General features: G+C 43.8%; 1 protein-coding gene across 3 annotated transcripts in view; it reads left to right on the top strand.

The window, feature by feature from the left end:
* Positions 1-22,899, top strand: part of SORD (sorbitol dehydrogenase) — a 130,285-nt gene that overhangs the window by 37,452 nt on the left and 69,934 nt on the right. Inside the window, exons 1-3 of one of the 3 annotated variants that reach the window (XM_040342847.1) lie at positions 5,600-5,663; positions 9,847-9,955; positions 16,766-16,967. In XM_040342847.1, the coding sequence (XP_040198781.1) occupies positions 16,899-16,967 (69 nt within the window). In that variant the 5' untranslated portion in view covers positions 5,600-5,663; positions 9,847-9,955; positions 16,766-16,898. Of the gene's footprint in view, positions 1-5,579; positions 5,664-9,846; positions 9,956-16,765; positions 16,968-22,899 lie in introns of those variants that run through there. The other 2 variants (XM_040342846.1, XM_040342848.1) reach the window with 2 other exon arrangements.

Genomic DNA, 22,899 nt, shown 5'->3' with positions numbered 1-22,899 from the left:
GCGGAATCCTCCCAGTGTGGACCAGTGCTGGAACAACCAGAGTTGCTGTCCTGTCCGTCCTGGCTATTCACAGCGGTGGTCTCTGTCTCCATGGCAGGGGCAGCAGCACATTGGAACCCAGTGGGACTGATGTACAGGAGGGCCAGCCCAATTTGTTGTTAGAGATGGGCTGGGCATGTTCTAAATTCCACATGCCAGAGCCTGCCAGGAAGCCCACACTGCACAGTAATAATCACAGGCAGTGAGACATTTCCCAGTCTGCAGCTGCACAGATCAGGAAATGTCTTACTGGCTGTGATTAGCACTGTGGAGTGTCGGCTTCCTGGCGGGATCAGGCATGTGGGATTTCAAACACACCCAAGCCCATCTCTATTGGTTGTAGACAGTTGAGCTCCCTGCAGGTTGCTTATCACCAGTGGAGCCTTCTCTGACATGCTGATCGGGATGCAATCCAGGTGATGCTCCTTGTCAAATCCTAGTGTTAAATATCAGTGATTTTATTGATCAAAGCCCACACTTTACAGCCATAGAGCCCACATGGCTGCTGAACATACGGTTGATTATATATATGTGGTTGTACTCTTAACGCTAATAAATACTGGGGCAGATTCATATAGATCTGCGGATCTTTATATCCGCTAGATCTACCTGGTTTACGATCCGCTGGTGCAATTTAGCGAGGCAAGTGCATGATTCATAAAGCACTTACCTCGCAAACTGCACCGTCGGATCCTAACTCCCCCCGGCGGAATGTAAATTCCGCGGCTAGGGGGAGTGTACAATTTAAATCAGGCGCACCGGGGCGAAAAAGCCCAGTGCGCATGCTCCAAATGACGTCGCTACGACGTCATTGTTTGCGGCGGGTACGTCGTTTGCAGCCATCGGTATTCCCGATCGCGGTACGCAAACGACGTAGAAAATTTAAAAATCGGCGCGGGAACGTCGGCCATACTTAACATTAGCTACCCCTCATAGAAGCAGGGGTAGCTATCCGCCGGAAAAACCCGAACGCAAACGACGTAGAAAATGAGCGACGGGCGGGCGTACGGACGTGAATCGTCGGTTTTCCTCATTTGCATATGCGACGGGTAAAAAATCGCGACGACACCTAGTGGCCGGCGGGAGATTACAGCCTAAGATTCGACTGGTGTAAGTCACTTACACCAGTCGGATCCAAGGGAGATCTATGCGGAACTGATTCTTATGAATCAGTCGCATAGCTCCGACGGTGGGATCTCACAGATCCGACCGTCTGGTCTCACAGATACGACGGAGGATCAGGAGATCCGCCGGCGTATCTCTATCTGAATCTGCCCCACTGTGTTTATTAGATCTGACTGGGAGCATCACCTGGATCATATCCCGATCAGCATGTCAACAGAGAAGGTTATACAGCATTACAGCTGCTAGGTGACCAGCTGGAGGCTCGGCTCTCTATAGCCAATAGTGCCAGCCTTCCCCTGCATGCAAAAGAGGAGTGAATACCCTGCGCTGCCAATTGTGCAGTAATGGTAGCTGCTAACACGGCTTATTCAAAAAAGCAAAATAACAAAAGGATATATAAGTGTAGCGCTTATAATGATATGGTGAATATCAAAATACCATATTGTGTGTAATGAAATAAAACACATAAAACATTAATAAATGTTGAACACAAATCAAAACGTGTGTAAGACCCTTTGGATAGAAAAAAGGGTGCCAACCTGGCAAATAGTCTGATACACCTAATGTGATATCAAGTGAAGTACAAAGTCCAGCAAAACTCAGTGTTATGATGATTGGAAATATATAACGAAATTCATCATTTTCCACATATCCTTCAAGTGAGTGAATAAGTGAAAAAATACGTGGCTTCTAAGTCGTGACAGTCCCACCACCGATATAAGTGCAGGCTTACCAGAACTTGTTGACCACTGATGGCGTATGCCAAAAGAGGTCGATCAAGGCTTTATATGACAGATGTCAAAAAACGATCCTTGGCGGGAAGCATAGGCCCAATTGGATGATGTATCTTTGGATGGAATGGGTCCCCAGGAGCAAACTGGAAACTGTACTGATGTTGGACTCCCAAAACCAATTGGCTTTTTTCCGTTTTAATCCTCAGCTCCCTGGCTTAATCGCCTAGGCAATTAAGCCAGGGAGCTGAGGATTAAAACGGAAAAAAGCCTATTGGTTTTGGGAGTCCAACATCAGTACAGTTTCCAGTTTGCTCCTGGGGACCCATTCCATCCAAAGATACATCATCCAATTGGGCCTATGCTTCCCGCCAAGGATCGTTTTTTGACATCTGTCATATAAAGCCTTGATCGACCTCTTTTGGCATACGCCATCAGTGGTCAACAAGTTCCGGTAAGCCTGCACTTATATATCGGTGGTGGGACTGTCACGACTTAGAAGCCACGTATTTTTTCACTTATTCACTCACTTGAAGGATATGTGGAAAATGATGAATTCCGTTATATATTTCCAATCATCATAACACTGAGTTTTGCTGGACTTTGTACTTCACTTGATATCACATTAGGTGTATCAGACTATTTGCCAGGTTGGCACCCTTTTTTCCATCCAAAGGGTCTTACACACGTTTTGATTTGTGTTCAACATTTATTAATGTTTTATGTGTTTTATTTCATTACACACAATATGGTATTTTGATATTCACCATATCATTATAAGCGCTACACTTATATATCCTTTTGTTATTCCCCTGCATGCAGCCATAATGTCACCAGCACTAGGTCCTAATAGACTGCCGCCGCTGCCAAGGAGACAGATGCCAGACCATGTGCTGGTAACATATATCTCATGTTTTCTGCCACCCTGGGGGGCCCCAGTATAGTAGGAAGGGAGCTCAATGCAGAACATGTGAAAGGGCCCATTGTGGTAAAGGACCCCAGGATATATATATATATATATATATATATATATATATATATATATATATATATATATATATAATTTCATTTTATAGTTGGTCCCCGTACTTTTGTCCCTGTGCCCCCCCCCCCCCCCTAAATATGAAAGCTATGAGACGCCACTGGGAACAGACGATCAGTGACAGTGTCACTAGGCTAGGGTGACCAGACATCCCCGGTTTCAGGGGACAGTCCCCTGATTGAGGACACTGTCCCCGGACCAAGTCTGTCCCTGGTTTTGTCCCCTGATTGGATTTAATAGGGGGCAGGGGCACTTTCAAAGACAATCAGTGCAGAATTAAAATAAAAAAAATAGAATTACACTCCCCCGCTCCGCTGTGCCTACTAGCATAGGGGGGGTTGTATTTTTCCTATTATCTGTGCCCCTTTCTGATGATCATGTGCTGGTCGGAGTGGAGGGAATATTTCTTCAGTTTTGGGCGCATGCCCATTCAGCTTCGCTCGCATGTTCTTCTGCCTTGGCTCAAATCCTGGCCAGACACCTTCCTATCTCCTTGCCTTCCCTGGCGGAGTGATCTTCCTCCGCTCCCCATCCAGTAGTAGCCGGGGCCCGAAGATTAAGACTTGAGAGGCTGTGAGGCGGGTGGCGACGGGCAGAGAGTCGCTGATTGTTGCCATTACTAGTAAACAAAAATATGTCCCCAGATTTTATTTAAAAAATCTGGTCACCTTACACTAGGCAGAACAAGGAGATGCATGTTTACACTTGCCTCTCCCCGTTCTGCAGCTCTGTGAAACGATTGCAGGACACCGGCAGACATCGAGTCCGCGGGTCTCATGGGCACGGGCACGGAGCTCGCGGTAGGGGCACACAGGACTTTCAAAGTGACGTATATATACGTCACTTTGCCCAGCCGTGCCAGTCTGCTGACGTAAATGTACAAGAGCCGGTCGGGAACCAGTTAAATCAGGGTTCTCAGAGCATCCCTTATGTTGGAGTCCCCAGATTTCTCCCTTACATCAGAGTCTGCAGAGTCCCAGCTTACAGGGAACTCTGCAAGTTCAGAGGTAAAAGTGGAACTCTGTGGACTCTGATGTAATGGGGTACTCTTGTTATTAAAGTGGTTGTAAACCCAGTCTGACAACTTGCATTTACAGGTAAGCCTATATTAAGGCTTACCTGTAGGTGCAGGAAATATCTCTTTAACCTACACGGTTAAGGAGATATTTGCAGAAAACACTGCACCAATGTCTACGGCGCATGCATTATGATCGGGATCATGTCGGGATTATGCCGGTCCCGCACGCGGGATCGTTGCCGGTCTTGCACGCATGCACGGGAGTGACATCATCGCTGCTCCGGACAATCACAGCGCCAGAGTAGCGATACCCGGAAGAAGCGCCGAGGGGACATGCCGGCGGAGGAGGGGAAGGAGAAGCGCTTTAGGGGCTTTAATCTCAGTTAAAGGGGTTGTAAAGGTTTGTTTTTTATTTTCTAAATAGGTTCCTTTAAGCTAGTGCATTGTTGGTTCACTTACCTTTTCCTTCCATTTCCCTTCTAAATGTTTTTTTTTCTTTGTTTTCTTAGTCTGAATTTATCACTTCCTGTTCAGTAAGTTGTTCTAAATGACTTTCCACCGCTCGGATGATGGTGGAAAGCTTACTGAGGAGAAACAGGAAGTGAGAAATTTAGACAAAGAAAAGAAAACATTTAGAAGGGAAATTGAAGGAAAATGTAAGTGAACCAACAATGCACTAGCTTAAAGCGGGAGTTCACCCAAAATTTTTTTTTTAACATTACATTCAGCCGAGTTGTTCTAATGACAATCGGGTGTTTTTGTTTTCTTTTTTTCCCGTACATACCGACTTTCACCGCCGCTTCCGGGTATGTCGTCTTCGTGACTGGGCGTTCCTATCTGATTGACAGGCTTCCAACCGTCGCATACAGCGCGTCACGGGTTGTCGAACTCTTGGCAGTTGGCAACTCTTGACGCGCAGCATGCGACGGTCGGAAGCCTGTCAATCAGATAGGAATGCCCAGTCCCGCACAAGACTTACCCGGAAGCGGCGGTGAAAGTCAGTATGCACGGGAAAAAAAAAAAAAAAAAAACAGCCGATTGTCATTAGGTCATTAAAAATGTATTTTTTGGGTGAACCTCCACTTTAAAGGAACCTATTTTGAAAATAAAAGACAAACCTTTACAACCCCTTTAAGTCAATATGCTTTTCTCTTGCAGGGTTTTTTTGGGGGGAAAAAAAATAGGGTTTACTTCCTCTTTAACTTCATATGATTAGAAATGTTATTTAATAGCAAAATATGTATGGTTTATACTAAAGTGTTCGGGGTGAAGAAAAGGTGACCACACTGCCCATAGTGTAAAAGTATTAATTGATTTGAATAAAAATAGGTTTACGTGAGATTTTCGGGCGTTTTTTTTTTATTTTTTTGCACAATAATCACCTGAAAAGCGCCTCAATGTGTAAGCGACCTTAGTGTGTTTATTGAAATGCCTCCGCTGTGCTCTGAGCATTTTGAATATGAAGCTGAGAAAATGTAATTATATCAGTAAAACATTTTTGTCGCACTTTCACTATGCTGTGTGATTCTAGCTGACAACAGTAGAGAGCAGTAGAAGTAGCTGCACAGTGGACAGTATCATATGAACTGAAAGTATAACGATTCAATAAAGTTTGTTAACTTGCAAAAAAAAAAAAAACACCAGGGAAGGCAGCCAGAGCGTTGTGCAGAGTGGTAACCAGGAAGTGGAGGGAGTCTCCGTGTGAGGAGTAAGTGGACGTGTAGTGCATGGTGTGCGGAGAGCACGTACATTGTATGGTGGGTGGGGGAGGGAGACACATGATAATGTCTGAGCACTGACTAGCAGGATGTGTGTGGCAGAAATGTATCAGCATCTCTGTGCAGTCTGCCTGCAGACAATGCTAACACACGAGGAGTCATTTACAATGGAGGCTTGCTTAGGTTTTTTTATTTTTCTAATGCAATAAATTAATAATATTATTGATGGTTTCTAGTAGCAATCCTGAAGCACATACTGTACTTTTAGAAAGTTGTAAATTCCATTGTCCAGCCTCCTTGGCGCTCTTCACACCTGTACAGGATTGGCGATGTCTGTGGGCTTTGTAGGGTAGCCTATATATTTCTTTATATTTTAACCACTTCAGTACCAGGCACTTTTCACCCCCTTCTTGCCCAGGCCAGCTTTCAGCGCTGTCATACTTTGAATGACAATTGCGCGGTCATGCAACACTACTCATATGACTGTCAGGTTAGTTTTAGCGCCTGTAAAGCACCTAAAAACTGCCTCATTTACGCTACGCCGCCGCAACTTTGCTTTGTAAATACTGCACTTGCCTGTCAAAGTTGCGGAGGCGTAGCGTAAATCGGATAAGTTACGCCCGCTCACAAATACGCGCTCCCTACGTGAATCTGGGCCCTTGTAATAAAGAAAAAAGTGATTAAAAAAAATTAAAGGGAAAGTGTAAAAAACAAACAAACAATAATAATTATTTTTTTTAAGTGCCCATTCCCCACTAGGGATGAGCTCCGGCGTGTTCGCACACTCCACGTGCAGAGCCCGCCAGGAAGTCGGCACTGCGCTGCGCTAATCACAGGCAGGGAGACATTGTCTCGATGCTCGGCTGCAGAGATCGGGAAATGTCTCCCTGCCTGTGATTAGCGCAGCGCCATGCAGACTTTATGGCGGGCTCTGAACATGGACTGTGCGAACACGCCGAAGCTCATCCCTAGTCCCCACATGTTTGCATGCAGCAGTGAACGCAATCGCATACGTACGTCGTGCCCACATTATGTAAATGGCATTCAAACCACACATTAGGTATCACCACGAATGTTAGTGCGACAGCAACAATTCTCCCAAGTCCTCCTCTGTAACTCTAAACAGGTAACGTGTAAAAAAATTTACAGCGTCACCTATGGAGATTTTTAGGTACCAAAGTTTGGCGCCATTCCACAAGTGTGCGCAATTTTAAAGTGTGACTTGTTAGGTATCCATTTACTTGGTGTAACATCATCTTTCACATTATACAAAAAAATTGGACTAACTTTATTTTTTTATTTTTTTTTGATGAAACAAAATGCGTTTGAAAAATTGTTGCACAAATTCTGTGTGACATAAAAAAGTTGCAACGGCCGGCATTTTATTCCCTAGGGTCAGTGCTAAAAAAATATATACAATTTGGGGGTTCTGAGTAATTTTCAAGCAAAAAAAATTACAGATTTTACATGTAGGAGAGGAATGCCAGAATTGGCCCGGTATGGCAGTGGTTAAACATTGTTTTCATTTTTAACTTTTTTTTTACATACTTTCATCAGAGTAGTTCAGTGTCCCCATAATAACACTGTACTACTCTGGGGAGGGGTGATCAGAGATTTTTTTCCCTACACTTTGTTTGCTGTTACAATGAAGATCATTTTAAGGCTGGTTTTACACAGGCGGTCCGATCAGGTCCGCTTGTCAGTTATTCAGTGTCTCTAATAGACCCCTGATGTCTCTTTAAAGAGTACCTGTCACTCTTTAAAATTAAATAAAAAATTAAATGAAAAGCTCCCTCGTGCTTGCACGCAAATGTGCATATAGGTCCTGCACTCATATGTATATATTAATTGCACCATACAGTGTGAGAGCCCGAGTGCTTTTACACTGGGGCGGTGCGCTTGAAGGAAGTTAGAAAAAGTCTTCCAAGCAGCGTCTTTTGCCGGTGGAGGAGCGGTGTATACACCGCTCCTCCACCCCCCCTGCCCATTGAAATGAATGGGCAGTGTTGCCGAAGCGCCTGCAAAGCACTTCGACAGCGATGCTTTTCAGGCGCTATTAACCCTTTATTCGGCTGCTAGCAGGGGTTAAAAGCGTCCCGCTAGTGCCGCTAAAATGATGCCAAAGAATCGCTTTACTGCTAAAGCAGTCCGTTGTCAGTGTGAAAGGGGTCTTTAAAGCCGAGCTCCGCCGTAAAAAAATATTAAAAGCCAGCAGCTGCTGACTTCTAATAAATGGACACTTACCTGTCCTAGAGTCCAGCGACGTCGGCAACCGAAGGCGAGCAAGCGCTCGTCTCTCGACTGCCCCCACCACCATCAGCGGTGAGGGAACCAGGAAGTGAACTGTTGCGGCTTCACTGCCCGGTTCCCTACTGCGCATGCGCGAGCAGCGCTGCGCGTCTTTCACTGGTCCCCGATGTGTGTTTCCCAGAACACAACGGGGGGGGGGGGGGGTTCGGGGTAACTGATGTTCTGCCCGCAGTCCACCAGCAGAGTGTATGCCCAGAAATGGGTGAAAATATCTGTCTTAAATACCTGAAAGGTGCCAATTGTGGCATCAAGGGGGGGAGGGTTCCGATGAGTGGAAGTTCCACTTTAGGGTGGAGCTCCGCTTTAAGTGTCGCCTATGGACATTTTAAAGTGGAGGTTCACCCAAAAAAAAAAAAATTAAGATTAGATTGATGCTCATTTTGTCTAGGGGAATCGGCTAGTTTTTTTAAAAACAAAGCTGTACTTACTGTTTTAGAGAGCGATCTTCTCCGCCGCTTCTGGGTATGGTCTTCGGGTCTGGGCATTCCTTCTTGATTGACAGGCTTCCGACGGTCGCATCTATCGCGTCACGATTTTCCGAAAGTAGCCGAACGTCGGTGCGCAGGCGCCGTATAGAGCCGCACCGACGTTCGGCTTCTTTCGGCTACTCGTGACGCGATAGATGCGACCGTCGGAAGCCTGTCGGAAGCCTGTCAATCAAGAAGGAACGCCCGCTCCCGAAGACCCATACCCGGAAGCGGCGGAGAAGATCGCTCTCTGCTTTGTTTTTTAAAAAAAATACTTGATTCCCCTAGACAAAATGAGCATGAATCTAATCTTAATTTTTTTTTTTTTTCGCTTTAAGTACTGTAGGTGACCAATTTACAGGCGTGCGCAATTTTCATATTTGACATGTTTGGTATTAATTTACTTGATGGAACATCGTTGTTTATATTTTACCAACATTTTTTTGTGTATGTGAAAAATTCCAAAACTGCCCCACGCACTCACAGTGGGTTAATATATTCCTAAACATTTCTAACAAATACTTCCTTTTCAAACTCTTGTCATGTATGACTCACAGCCACCTTTCCTTCCTCCTGACAAGTTTTCTCAATCTCTCATGCACACTCCCTGTAATCTCTGTGATTCTACTAATCATCAAATGATCTTCAATCCGCCTTCCAAATAAGACAACAAACAACCCCGCCATCTCTTCAGTTTTGGGGATTGGGTAGTCAAATTAGGCACAATTAAAGGAGATCTGGATCTGCTATTGCTCATGAAGCCAGATGGGTCTTTGCATTAGAATTAATGAGTCTGCAAGGTCTTATTGAGGGCTTCACCTATTTTCCATTCATATAAAATATTTTACACAAGCATGTAATAAAAAAAATGTACATATAAAAATAAACAATTGCCAACAAAATGCAGTTAAAACATTCAAGACAGCTGGTTTGTAGTGAGTGCTGAAATGTATGGATGTGTTGCCATGGTGGTAACATTCTTCTTCCTCCTAAAGGCTGCTTTCACACTGGGGGGTCGGCGGTAAAGCACTGCAATTTTTAGCAGCGCTTTATCGTTTTTTTTGCAGTGGTTTCCGCCACTAGCGGGGGTCTTTTAACCCCTGCTAGCGGCCGAAAAAGGGTTAAAACCGCTGGTGGTTCTACGGCACTGCCCATTTATTTCAATGAGCAGGAGCGGTGGAGATGCGGTGTATACACCGCTCCAAAGATGCTGCTTGTAGGAGTTTTGCCAGCGCAGTGAGAGAGCACTCGGGCTTTCACAATGAGACTGCAGGGGAGCCCTTTTTCAGGTGCTATTTTTAGCCCCCAAAGCGCCTGAAAAATGCCCCAGTGTGAAATGGGTCATAGTAAAATAAATTGATAATGGAATTTAAGAATTATTTTTTGTTGTTTTTAGGTGTAAAATTTGGGATATCGGCTATAACTTTTATGATCACTTACAGATTAAGTGAATAACAGTGATTATCTCGTTACAATGGCATCTGAAAGTTGATGGAATATATTAGGTAAGTAAACATGTGTATGGGGTGGCATAGCTGCAGACCAGTCAGTTTGCCCATGCTGACCCGTGTCCACTGCCAAAAGTGCCTGCAATGGGCATGTAAGCATCAGAACTGGACCACTGAGCAATGGAAGAAGGTGACCTGTTTTCATGCTGAATAAACTAAATTATTTATGTATCTTAACCACTTCTACACCATCATATGACGTCCTTGACTTTGTGCTGTAATGTCTAAATGATGTCTGCAGCTACAGGCATCATTCAGATATCATTCTTCACATATCACAAAACAAACAAAATCTTCTGGTCTGATGAAACAAAGATTGAACTGTTTGGCCTGAATGGCAAGTGTCTTGTCTGGAGCAAACCAGACATCGCTCATCACCTGGCCAATACCATCACTAGAGTGAAGCATGGTGGTGGCAGTATCATGCTACAGGGATGTTTATCAGTGGAAGGAACTGGGAGACTAGTCAGGATAGAGGGAAAGATGAATGCAGCAAAGTATAGAGTCATCCTTAACGCAAGCCGTCGTGGCTGTATGTTGGCTCTTTAAGACACACGCATGACCGAAGCATGTCCCCGGAGCCGATGCGTCGCGACCATGGGGCACCCGCGATTGCTCGTTACAGAACGAGAACAGGGATGTGGGTGTGTAAACACACACATCCGGTTCTCTCAGGGGCGAGGAGACTGATCGTGTGTTCATTTTTATACCACTGATCACTGTATAAATGACACTGAATACGGAAAGTTTTTTTCACAGTAAGAGCTGTGAAAATGTGGAACAGACTCCCTCCAGAGGTGGTTCTGGCCAGCTCAGTAGATTGCTTTAAGAAAGGCCTGGATACTTTCCTAAATGTACATAAAATAACTGAGTACTAAGATTTGTAGGAAAAGTTGATCCAGGGTAAATCCGTTTGCCTCTCGGGGGATCAGGAAGGAATTTTTTCCCCTGCTGTAGCAAATTGGATCATGCTCTGGATCAACTGTGGGTATGGAGATGGGTGTATGGGATTGTACTGTGTTTTTTTATTTTGTTTGTTTATTTTTTGTGGTTGAACTGGATGGACTTGTGTCTTTTTTCAACCTGACTAACTATGTAACTGGTCCCAAAAATGTGTCAAAAGTGTCCAAATTGTCCGCCGCAATATCGCAGTCCCAATAAAAATCACAGATCGCCGTAAAAAAAAAAAAATATTATAAAAATGTCATAAATCTATTCCCTATTTTGTAAATGCTATAACTTTTGCGCAAACCAATCAATAACATTTTTTTTTTATTATTATTACTAAAAATATGTAAAAGAATACATATCGACCTAAACTGAGAAAAAAATTTGCTTTTAAAAAAAAAATAAAAAAAAATGGGGCTATTTATTACAGCAAAAAGTACAAAAATTTCACTTTTTTTTGTTTATATCGCAAAAAAATAAAAACCACAGAGGTGATCAAATACCACCAAAAGAAACCTCTATTTGTTGGGAAAAAAGGACGTCAATTTTGTTTGGGTACAACGTCACACGACCACGCAATTGTCAGTTAAAGCGACACAGTGCTGAATTGCAAAAAAATGCTCTGGTCATTGAGCATCTCATTCTTCCGGGGCTGAAGTGGTTAATGAAAACCTGCTCCAGAGCACCCTCAGGACCCCAAACTGGGTCAAAGGGTTATCTTCTAACAGGACAATGACCCACACAGCCAAGATAACAAAGGAATGGCTACAAAACAACTCTGTAAATGTCCTTGAGTGGCCCAGCTAGAGCCAAGACTTGAACTTGATTAAACATCTCTGGAGAGATCTGAAAATGGCTGTGCACTGACGCTCCCATCCAACCTGATGGAGCTTGAGAGGTCCTGCAAATAAAAATGGGAGAAAATGCTGAAGACCGAACAGCTAGGATTCTTATATCACAGAAGTGACCTTTTTGTAGCCTGCTGGGATCATTTACTGCAATGACTTGTCTTCTCTATGTCTGATTGCTGTGTGGCCGGAAGTGGGTGCAAATACCTGTCTTTAGACCGGTATCTGCACCCCCCTCCCCCATGAAAGGTGTCAAATGTGACACCGGAGGGTTCCGATCAGCGGGAGTTTCACTTTAGAGTGGAGCTCCGCTTTTAACACAGCATTTTCTGCATACAGTGCAGAGAGTTCTCTGCTCACTGCTGACAGCTGTCAAAAAAACAACAACAAAAAAAACAGGCAGCCTGCCAAGTTTATTACAACATCCCTTAGGCTGGCCATACATGATCGAAATAATTTTCTTTTGAAAATCTGAAAAATGTGTGCGTTTTGTGATCCGATGATGCCACCATTGATTTTGAAATTTGATCAACCAAGCCTTCAATTTCGCCTCATGCTGCTACAGAAAAGAATTTTCGTGGATGAGAATCTTATTTTTTTTCCGGGAATTTTCTTTTCTTGCTCATGCGCATTTCATTTTCGATTACATTGCTCACACACCATCATTGATTAGAAAATCGTTTGTTTTTCAAAAAATTTCCAAACTGTCCGATTACTCAAATTCGATGGCCGCACGAAAATCGGCTGTTGCTGCAGCCCACTAATGGTTGCGAAATACAAACGAAAATTCTTAGATAAGATTTTCGAAAGACAATTCTTTCGAAATTTGACCCATGTATGGCCTGCTTTAGGTGGAGATAAAGAGAAACATTGTAACATTTGTTTCTTTTAGTTCAAAGCAATGCACTTTGGTGTGTAAATGAGGTCAGTTTAACCACTTAACCACTTGCTTACTGGGCACATAAACCCCCTTCGTGCCCAGGCGAAATTTCAGCTTCCAGCACTGCGTCGCTTTAACTGACATTTGCGCGGTCGTGCGACGTGACTCCCAAACAAAATTGACGTCCTTTTTTCCCCACAAATAGAGCTTTATTTTGGTGGTATTTGATCACCTCTGCGGTTTTTATTTTTTGCGCTATAAACAAAAAAAGAGCGACAATTTAAAAAAAAAATGTATATATTTTTTACTTGTTGCTATAATAAATATCCCATTTTTTTTTTAACTATTTTTTTTCTCAGTTAAGGCCGAAACGTATTTTTCTACGTATTTTTGTAAAAAAAAAAAAATCGCAATAAGCGACTGGTTTGCGCAAAAGTTAAAGCGCCTACAAAATAGGGGACAGAATTATGATTTTTTTTAATTATTTTTTTTTTTTACTAGTAATGGCGGCGATCTGCGATTTTTATTGGGACTGCGATATTGCGGCGGACATATCAGACACTTTTGACACAAATTTGGGACCATTCACATTTATACAGCGATCAGTGCTATAAGAATGCACTAATTACTGTATAAATGTGACTGGCAGGGAAGGGGTTAACACTAGGGGGTGAGGAAGGGGTTAAATGTATTCCCTGGGTGTGTTCTAACTGTGTGGGGGGAGGGGGGTGACTGGGGGAGGTGACCGATGCTGTGTCCCTATGTACAAGGGACACAGATCGGTCTCCTCTCCTCTGACAGCATGTGGAGCTCTGTGTTTACACACAGAGCTCCACGTCCCTGCTGTCACCTGCTGTGTCACCGCCGATCGCGTGTACCCGGCGGACATCGTGGCCGCCAGGTACACGCATCGGCTCTTCAGCGATGCGCCGGGACAGTGTTTACGCGCTGGGCGCCACCCAGTGGCGTGCGCGGGTAATGCTTTTAAAAAGACGTCCACTTGGCACTTGAGAGCCGCGCTGTTGACGTCTTTTGTCAATAGCGCGGGTCTGAAGTGGTTAAAAACAAAACCTTTTTCTGACACTTGGTGCTTACAAGTTAAAATCAGTATTTTTTGCTTGAAAATTACTTCAAACCCCCAAACTTATATATATATATATATATATATATTACATACATACATACATACATACATACATACATACATACAGTGCCTTGCGAAAGTATTCGGCCCCCTTGAACTTTGCGACATTTTGCCACATTTCAGGCTTCAAACATAAAGATATAAAACTGTAATTTTTTTTGAAGAATCAACAACAAGTGGGACACAATCATGAAGTGAAACGAAATTTTTGGATATTTCAAACTTTTTTAACAAATAAAAAACTGAAAAATTGGGCGTGCAAAATTATTCAGCCCCTTTACTTTCAGTGCAGCAAACTCTCTCCAGAAGTTCAGTGAGGATCTCTGAATGATCCAATGTTGACCTAAATGACTAAATGATGATAAATAGAATCCACCTGTGTGTAATCAAGTCTCCGTATAAATGCACCTGCACTGTGATAGTCTCAGAGGTCCGTTTAAAGCGCAGAGAGCATCATGAAGAACAAGGAACACACCAGGCAGGTCCGAGATACTGTTGTGGAGAAGTTTAAAGCCGGATTTGGATACAAAAAGATTTCCCAAGCTTTAAACATCCCAAGGAGCACTGTGCAAGCGATAATATTGAAGTGGAAGGACCACTGCAAATCTACGAAGACCTGGCCGTCCCTCTAAACTTTCAGCTTATACAAGGATAAGACTGATCAGAGATGCAGCCAAGAGGCCCATGATCACTCTGGATGAACTGCAGAGATCTACAGCTGAGATGGGAGACTCTGTCCATAGGACAACAATCAGTCGTATACTGCACAAATCTGGCCTTTATGGAAGAGTGGCAAGAAGAAAGCCATTTCTTAAAGATATCCATAAAAAGTGTTGTTTAAAGTTTGCCACAAGCCACCTGGGAGACATACCAAACATGTGGAAGAAGGTGCTCTGGTCAGATGAAACCAAAATCAAACTTTTTGGCAACAATGCAAAACTTTATGTTTGGCGTAAAAGCAACACAGCTCATCACCCTGAACACACCATCTCCACTGTCAAACATGGTGGTGGCAGCATCATGGTTTGGGCCTGCTTTTCTTCAGCAGGGACAGGGAAGATGGTTAACATTGATGGGAAGATGGATGGAGCCAAATACAGGACCATTCTGGAACAAAACCTGATGGAGTCTGCAAAAGACCTGAGACTGGGACGGAGATTTGTCTTCCAACAAGACAATGATCCAAAACATAAAGCAAAATCTACAATGGAATGGTTCACAAATAAACATATCCAGGTGTTAGAATGGCCAAGTCAAAGTCCAGACCTGAATCCATTCGAGAATCTGTGGAAAGAACTGAAAACTGCTGTTCACAAACGCTCTCCATCCAACCTCACTGAGCTTGAGCTGTTTTGCAAGGAGGAATGGGCAAAAATTTCAGTCTCTCGATGTGCAAAACTGATAGAGACATACCCCAAGCGACTTACAGCTGTAATCGCAGCAAAAGGTGGCGCTACAAAGTATTAACTTTGAATAATTTTGCACGCCCAATTTTTCAGTTTTTTATTTGTTAAAAAAGTTTGAAATATCCAATAAATTTCGTTCCACTTCATGATTGTGTCCCACTTGTTGATTCTTCAAAAAAAATTACAGTTTTATATCTTTATGTTATAAGCCTGAAATGTGGCAAAAGGTCGCAAAGTTCAAGGGGGCCGAAATACTTTCGCAAGGCACTTGGGGCCAGATTCACAGAGCAGATACGACGCCGTATCTCCTGATACGCCGTCGTATCTGTTGTTCTATCTATGCGACTGATTCATTGAATCAGTTACGCATAGATAGCCATAAGATCCGACAGGTGTAATTGTTTTACACTTTCGGATCTTAAGATGCAATACCGTGGCCGCCGCTGGGGGGAGTTTGCGTCGTAAACCAGCATCGGGTATGCAAATTAGGAGTTATGGCGATCACAACGGTTTTTCGCGTTCGCTACGTCGCTGCTAGTCTAGTTTCCCGTTGCAAAGTTAGTCGTCGTTATGGGTGTCCTAACTTTACACAGCACACGTATGTGCTGTATAAAGTATGGCCGTCATTCCCGCGTCGAAATTTAAAAATTCACGTCGTTTGCGTAAGACGTCCGGGAATACGAAAATACGCTACGCACGTCGCCGTTTGAAAAAATGACGTCACTTCGCGCAAAGTACGGCGGGTAATTCAAAAGGGAGCATGCGCAGTAGGTCCGGCGCGGGAGCGCACCTAATTTAAATGGCACACGCCCCTTTGAATTACGCGGGCTTACGCCGGAGTAGGTTTTCATTGCAAGTGCTTTGTGAATCAGGCACTACGATACATTACGCCGCCGCACTTCTACCTGAGTCTGGCCCTGTGTGTTTATATATATATATATATATATAAAATTAGCAGAGACCCTAGAGAATAAAATGGCAGTTGCAATATTTTATGTCACACCATATTCACGCAGCGGTCTTTCAAACGCAATTTAAAAAAAAAAATACACTTTAATGAATAAAAAAAACTAAACAGTAAAGTTAGCCCAATTTGTTTGCAAAATTTGAAAGATTATGTTACGCCGTGAGAATTGCGTTATCTCTTCTAAGAAAAAATTTGTGATTCTCATTTTGCCCAGAATCGTGCAGCTCTACTCAGATGTATACAAATTACTTTCACATTCAGGAGAAATTAATTTGTTCTGAATAGCATTCAGTGCTATGTAGGAGCCTTTAGAAGCAAGACATATGCATATAGTAAATTTTTCTTTTTTTCTTTAAATGTCAAAAATGTTGTCGTTGAGTATTTTATCAGGTTCATTATCTTCTTACTCACGCTAGCCTATATTATATTGTAATATGTTCAGTAAAACTCTTGTGAGGAGTAGTATTTTGTAAAATTTTAAAGTTTACTAGACTTTTGGCATCAATGTTAATGCGCTATAATTATTAGACTCAACAGTTATAAATTATACTTTTACCTGACTAAGCAAAGACAGATTGCCAAATTGCTTTAACCAATGTCCCTCTCTCTTGTAGACGGGGTCAAAATCTAAAACGAGACCTGACAATCGAACACTAAGGTAAAACTTTAACCTGGAACTCAGATGTGGAAAATATCACTTTAGCAGACAAAGTAAGAACACACAAAAACAACACCGGAGTAAGAAACATGGCAGCGACAAATCAGCTTGGTGAGAACTTGTCTGTGGTAGTCCACGGAGTTGGAGATCTTCGCTTGGTAAATCCTTTTTTTACTTTCACTTTAATTAAGTGACCTTGATACATTCTTCTTTTATTTTAGTTTGCATAGAGTGGAAAAGGGTTTGCATTTCATTCAGGTTTTAAACAGTGTCTGGATTTTTGTGTCAGATTTCTCTTGCCCTCCTGTCTAGTCTGACGCTTATTATTTAAACGGTAAGGCACCATTCACACCTGATCACAGATGGAATCGCCACGATTCCTCGCACAATTTCAAATCGCTGCAAAACGTGAGACGGGTTTGCGATGCCATTACTTTTGAACTGCAATCCAATAGCGCCGTGATTTTGTCACGATTGTCATGTGGTAAATCGCAACGTGCTACGATGTCACCCAAGGAAGCACATGTTCATTTTTGAGCACCCGTTATCAGGTGTGAATGGAGCCTAAGTGAGAGGAACTTTATGCCATCTGGACAAAGACGGCTATTAAAGCGGAGCTCCACCCTAAAGTGTAACTCCCGCTGTTTGGAACCCTCCACCCTCCGGTGTCACATTTGACACCTTTCAGGGGGGAGGGGGTGCAGATACCTGTCTAAAGACAGGTATTTGCACCCACTTCCGGCCACACTGGGCCAGATTCAGATAGAGATACGACGGCGTATCAGGCGTATCTCGGAGTTCCGTCATAGAATCAGTTACGCATAGATCTCCCTAAGATCCGCCAGGTGTAAGTGACTTGCACCGTCAGATCTTAGGCTGCAATCTCCCGCTGGCCGCTAGGTGGCGCTTCCGTTTGTATACGCGAGGAATATGCAAATGAGGAGTTACGCCGATTCAGAAACGAACGACCGGCGCTTTTTTTTTTACGCCGTTTACGTTTGGCTTTTTCCGGCGGATAGTTACCCCTGCTATATGCAGCGTATCCTATGTTAAGTATGGCCGTCGATCCCAGGTCGAATTTTGATATTTTTTACATCGTTTGCGTAAGTCGTTCGCGAATACGGATGGACGTAATTTACGTTCACGCTAAAACCAATGACGTCCTAGCGACGTCATTTGGAGCAATGCACGCTGGGAACTTTAGCGGACGGCGCATGCGCCGTTTGTTCGGCGCAGGGACGCGCCTGATTTAAATTGTACACGCCCCCTAGCCGCGGAATTTGAATTCCGCCGGGGGATTTACGATACGCCGCCGCAAGTTTAGAGGCAAGTGCTTTCTGAATTAAGCACTTGCCTCAAAAACTTGCGGCGGCGGATCGTAAATCAGATAAGTTACGCGGATCTAAAGATCTGCTAACCTATCTGAATCTAGCCCACAGTCTGCGGGTATACTGCGGGCAGGACGTCACCTCCCCCCCCCCCCCCCCCGTTGTGTTCTGGGAACACTCGGCTCCCAGAACACAGCGGGAGCCAGTCAGCACGGCGCATCGCGACTCGCGCATGCGCCGTAGGGAACCGGGCATCCTCGGTGGTTCCCTCACCGAGGATGGCGGGGGGGCAGCAGAGTGACAAGCGATCGCTCGTCCTCTGCTGCGGACTGCGCTGGACTCCAGGACAGGTAAGTGTGCTGATATTAAAAGTCAGCAGCTGCAGTATTTTTTAGCTGCTGGCTTCTAATAATTTTTTTTTTTTCAGCAGACATACGCTTTAAGTACGGAGGGCCAGATTCACATAGAATCCGGCTACGCTGTGGCAGCGTAACGTATCCCATTTACGTTACACCGCCGCAAGTTTACAGCGTAAGTGCTTGATTCACAAAGCACTTGCCTGTAAACTTGCGGCAGCGTAGCGTAAATCCACCCGGCGCAAGCCCGCCTAATTCAAATGGGGCGGGCACCATTTAAATTAGGCGCGTTCCCGTGCCGAACGTACTGCGCATGCTCCGTCCCTAAAATTACCCGACGTGCATTGCGCTAAATGACGTCGCAAGGACGTCATTGGTTTCGACGTTAACGTAAATGGCGTACAGCGCCATTCACGGACGACTTACGCAAACAACGTGAAATTTCAAATTTCGACGTGGGAACGAAGGCCATACTTTGGCTAGACCACCTAGAGGGCAGCCTTAGTTTTACGCCGCGTATCTCGACGGAAACTACGTAAATTTAGAGCGACGGGCAAAGCGTACGTTCGTGAATCGGCGTAACTAGTCATTTGTATATTCTACGCCGACCGCTATGGAATCACCACCTAGTGGCCGGCCTAGAATTGCAGCCTAAGATCCGACGGTGTAAGTCAATTACACCTGTCGGATCTTTGTGAGATCTATGCGTAACCTGATTCTATGAATCAGGCGCATAGTTACGACGGGCGGATCTCAGAGATACGACGGCGTATCAGGAGATACGCCGTCGTATCTCTTTTGTGAATCTGGCCCGGAGTTTCCAAACCATTTCACTGTACTAGAACGTTTTTTTTCATTGTTGCCTTTGTCACTGTTCAGAGAAATCCTATTAAATTCCTGTTCTGCCTGACACCTATTACATAAATGGGTAAAAAGGGGGCGTTTCTCAGTTGTGGCTACGGACAGTAATTAAGAGGTAAGTTGATAGAGGTTCTAACTTGTTTACGCTCTATCCAAAATGAAAGCTGAACTCCAGGCACTAAAACGGTAAGTTAAAAGAGAAGTATGGGGTTTTCAAAAAAAGAAATAAAATGTATACTTGCCTAGGTGTATGCAGCATCAACTCGATGCTGCATCTGTCCCCCGTTGCCTCTGCACCACTGATTGCTCAGTTCTTCCCTCTGCTCTGAGCAGAGAACAGTGACTATCAGTCACCAGCTCTCTACTCTGCCTCTCCAGAGCTCACTGGAGCGCTGGGTTGTGGAGGGGGCAAGAGCAACCTGGCTTAGGCTCCCAGCGGCTCACTAAGCGGCTGAGCCAGTTGCCAGTCTAGGCATTTGTTAAATCTGACTGTAAAGTTGGAATCGATCCAGTGCCTGGACCAGTTGAGTGACATGAGCCGACAGCTGATTTTAGCCTGCTGTCAGCTGAAACTGGGTCACAGGAGTGCAGAACAAACTGCACTTACGAGAAGTAGGGCCAAAAAAGCTTTGACCATACTTCTCTTTTAAATATATTCTTAAAGGCTTTGTAAACCCATCTATATAAAACTATGCCAGCCCCTCTGTTAGAGGCTGGCATAGCACACTATGTCAGTAGTTTTAAAAAACAAGTGTTCTAAATGCCTAATTTGAGCTGTCTTCAGGCCGGTCACATCACTCGTGGCCGCTTTGCAGCTACAGGGGATTGCTTCTGCGGGAGGGGCTGTGATCTCCCTCTGACGTCAGCCAGGGAGATCACATGGCTGCTCGTCTCCTCTGCAGAAGTTCTGTATCGGAGTTGTAAAGCGGCCGCGAATCACATGACCCGCCTCGAGACAGCCTTTGGTAGAGATGCTGGCAGTGATAATTTAAAGTTTTTTATTTTACAAGAATAGTGGGTTGGGGGGCGGGGCAATGCCGGAGAGAGACACAGAGGGCGATGACAGGCAGGAAGGAGGGGTGAGAGGGGAGAGAGGAGAACAGAGGGGACAGATACGTATGACGAAGGGACGTATTTTGACAACGGTGATCAGGGCAGAGCAGCCCAGATTTTCGTGTTTAGAGAGGGCATACAGGAAGTGCCAGGTTCAGTTTTTTTTTTTTTTTTTTTTTACAGTTTAGAGGGGGGCAGATTACATAGCACTGTACTGTGTAAACTGCTTTAAGGGACCAAAATCTGTATATATTTTTTGGGGTTTACAAACACTTTAAATTGACACACAGGATATAAATCCACTTGTGCGCACCAAATACTTTTCCCAGATATTATCTTGTACAAGTAGCAGTGAGATCACTTCTGTGCTGTATATGGCCTGTGCAGAGAGCAGAGCTGTGGGAGGGTCCCAGCTGACCCCACCCATGACAAGCTGACTTCAGAAAACTACAGTGGGGGTGGGGACAAGACCAGTCACCCTGTACAATGTACAACAGGCGTCTCAAACTGGCGGCCCTCCAGCTGTTGCAAAACTACAAGTCCAATGAGGCATTGCAAGAATGACAGTTACCAGCATGACTCCCACAGGCAGAGGCATGATGGGACTTGTAGTTTTACAACAGCTGGAGGGCCACCAGTTTGAGACCCTTGATGTACAAGGAGAGAGAGCATCCACTCACTGGTCTTTATTACAGGAAGCTCCTACACAAACGCAAAGTTTCATTCATGGTGGATTCCTTCCCAGATCTGGAAGAAATAAACAAAGTACACAAAGATTCAGTTAACACAAATGTCTCTTGTATTTAGACAGAATTGGTTATCCCAGCGTTTAACTGTAAAAAAAAAAAGTTTGACTGGCGTTGGGCTTTATCGACTGCAAGCTTTCAAACAAAGAACAACCATATTTTAGTTTAGTTGTTGAAAGGCAGCAATACTTTTAGTACATTTGTCCTCTAACCAGTTGTCCACCAAAGTATGTTTATAATCAGGATGGTACACAAGTGGTCAAATCAAGCTCAGCTGTTAGCGTGACAGCAACTTTAAGAGCCGGTAAAGGGCTTTCTGATAAAAGTGATTGGGCGGCTCTGGAACCGCCTGACCACTTTTATGCTTCCTCAAAGGGCGTAATCCAGTGGGGTATGGCTCATCCATAAATGATAATGGGCCCAAAGCATGTATGTGCAGTAGGATGAGGACCCGGCCAGCAGGTTTTCTTTAAAAGGTTGTGCAGTGCTGGTCATGGTCGTACAATGAAGGTCGCTAGAGCAGCGAGAAGGGCGAGTATTTTACTAGATGAACTGCACTTGGGGGAGGTTAATATAAAGAGAAACCTTACTAAAAAAGCAGTTGTGCTTTAATGTTGAGAATATTCAACAAGAAAAGTGAATTTTGCAAGAGAAAGCCAGTATAAATCTGATTTAGAAGCACATCAAACAAAAAGCTAAAACCACTAAAAGCCTTGCTTCATAGCGATACGTGGCATCCTTTCAACCGGCAATATTCCTGCATAGCCAGTTATGCCTATTTAGGCGCATGCCACACTATATAAATGTATGTGTCATAACCATTGACTGGTGAGTCATCCGTAGTCAGTTCATATATTCCCATCGCACACCATACCAGAATGGATCTGAGATTTCGGGGGTGCTGTAACAACTGCCTATTGTTATCAGTATAAAACATAGAAGAAATCGGTCACCGTGCACTATGAAGTGATCTTCATAATAAACATTTGGACTGTGTACCAATGGTCCAAGGAGAACTGGTAACCTATTTCTTCTATTACCCATAGTCAGATACTTGGGGGTTCATTTACTAAAGTCAAAAAGGCTGTTTACTTGTACTTTGCAAGGTAGTGTGCATTAGAGCTTAGTGAATGAGGTGAAACTCTGCAGACTCCCATCATCCAATCATGTGCAAGCAAAAAATTACGTATTTTTTTTTCCTTGCATGTGTTTGGGTATTTCATCACATTCACTAAGCTTTGGGGCAAATTTCCTTGCCAACTTCAACTTCCCCTGCAAAGTGAAGAGCTTATTTGTTAGTAAATCAGCCCCAAAGTTTTAAAATGGGGGAAACAAAACTCTACACTTTTATTTTTTCTAGGAGTTGGCGTCCTGTAAAGGTTACTGCAAGGGCATACAGTACAGTAAATCACAGTGAAGGGAGTATGATGCTACAGGGCTTTGCTGCCTCTAAATCAAAAATATATCTCTCTGTGCCAATTAAGGGAACAAGCCTCCTACTACAGCTGCTGTATTAAAATACCTACTAGTATTTATATTAAATATTAAAATAAAGAATACAGTGGTAGTGACACTTATCTACAAAACCTGTCTTCTCTGTGTATGTGATATTTACATCATTATCTTGCCATAACCCAATACTGTGCGAATACCGCAATAATTACATTAGTAAATAAAAAACCTTAATCCATATATCATCCAAAATATACAATCATAAACCAGTACATATTATGTGCAAATCTGCTA

Source organism: Rana temporaria, chromosome 3 (assembly GCF_905171775.1).
Source record: "Rana temporaria chromosome 3, aRanTem1.1, whole genome shotgun sequence".
Classification (NCBI taxonomy): domain Eukaryota; kingdom Metazoa; phylum Chordata; class Amphibia; order Anura; family Ranidae; genus Rana; species Rana temporaria.
Note: the sequence above shows the minus strand (reverse complement) of the source record. Positions and strands in the feature narration are given on the sequence as shown.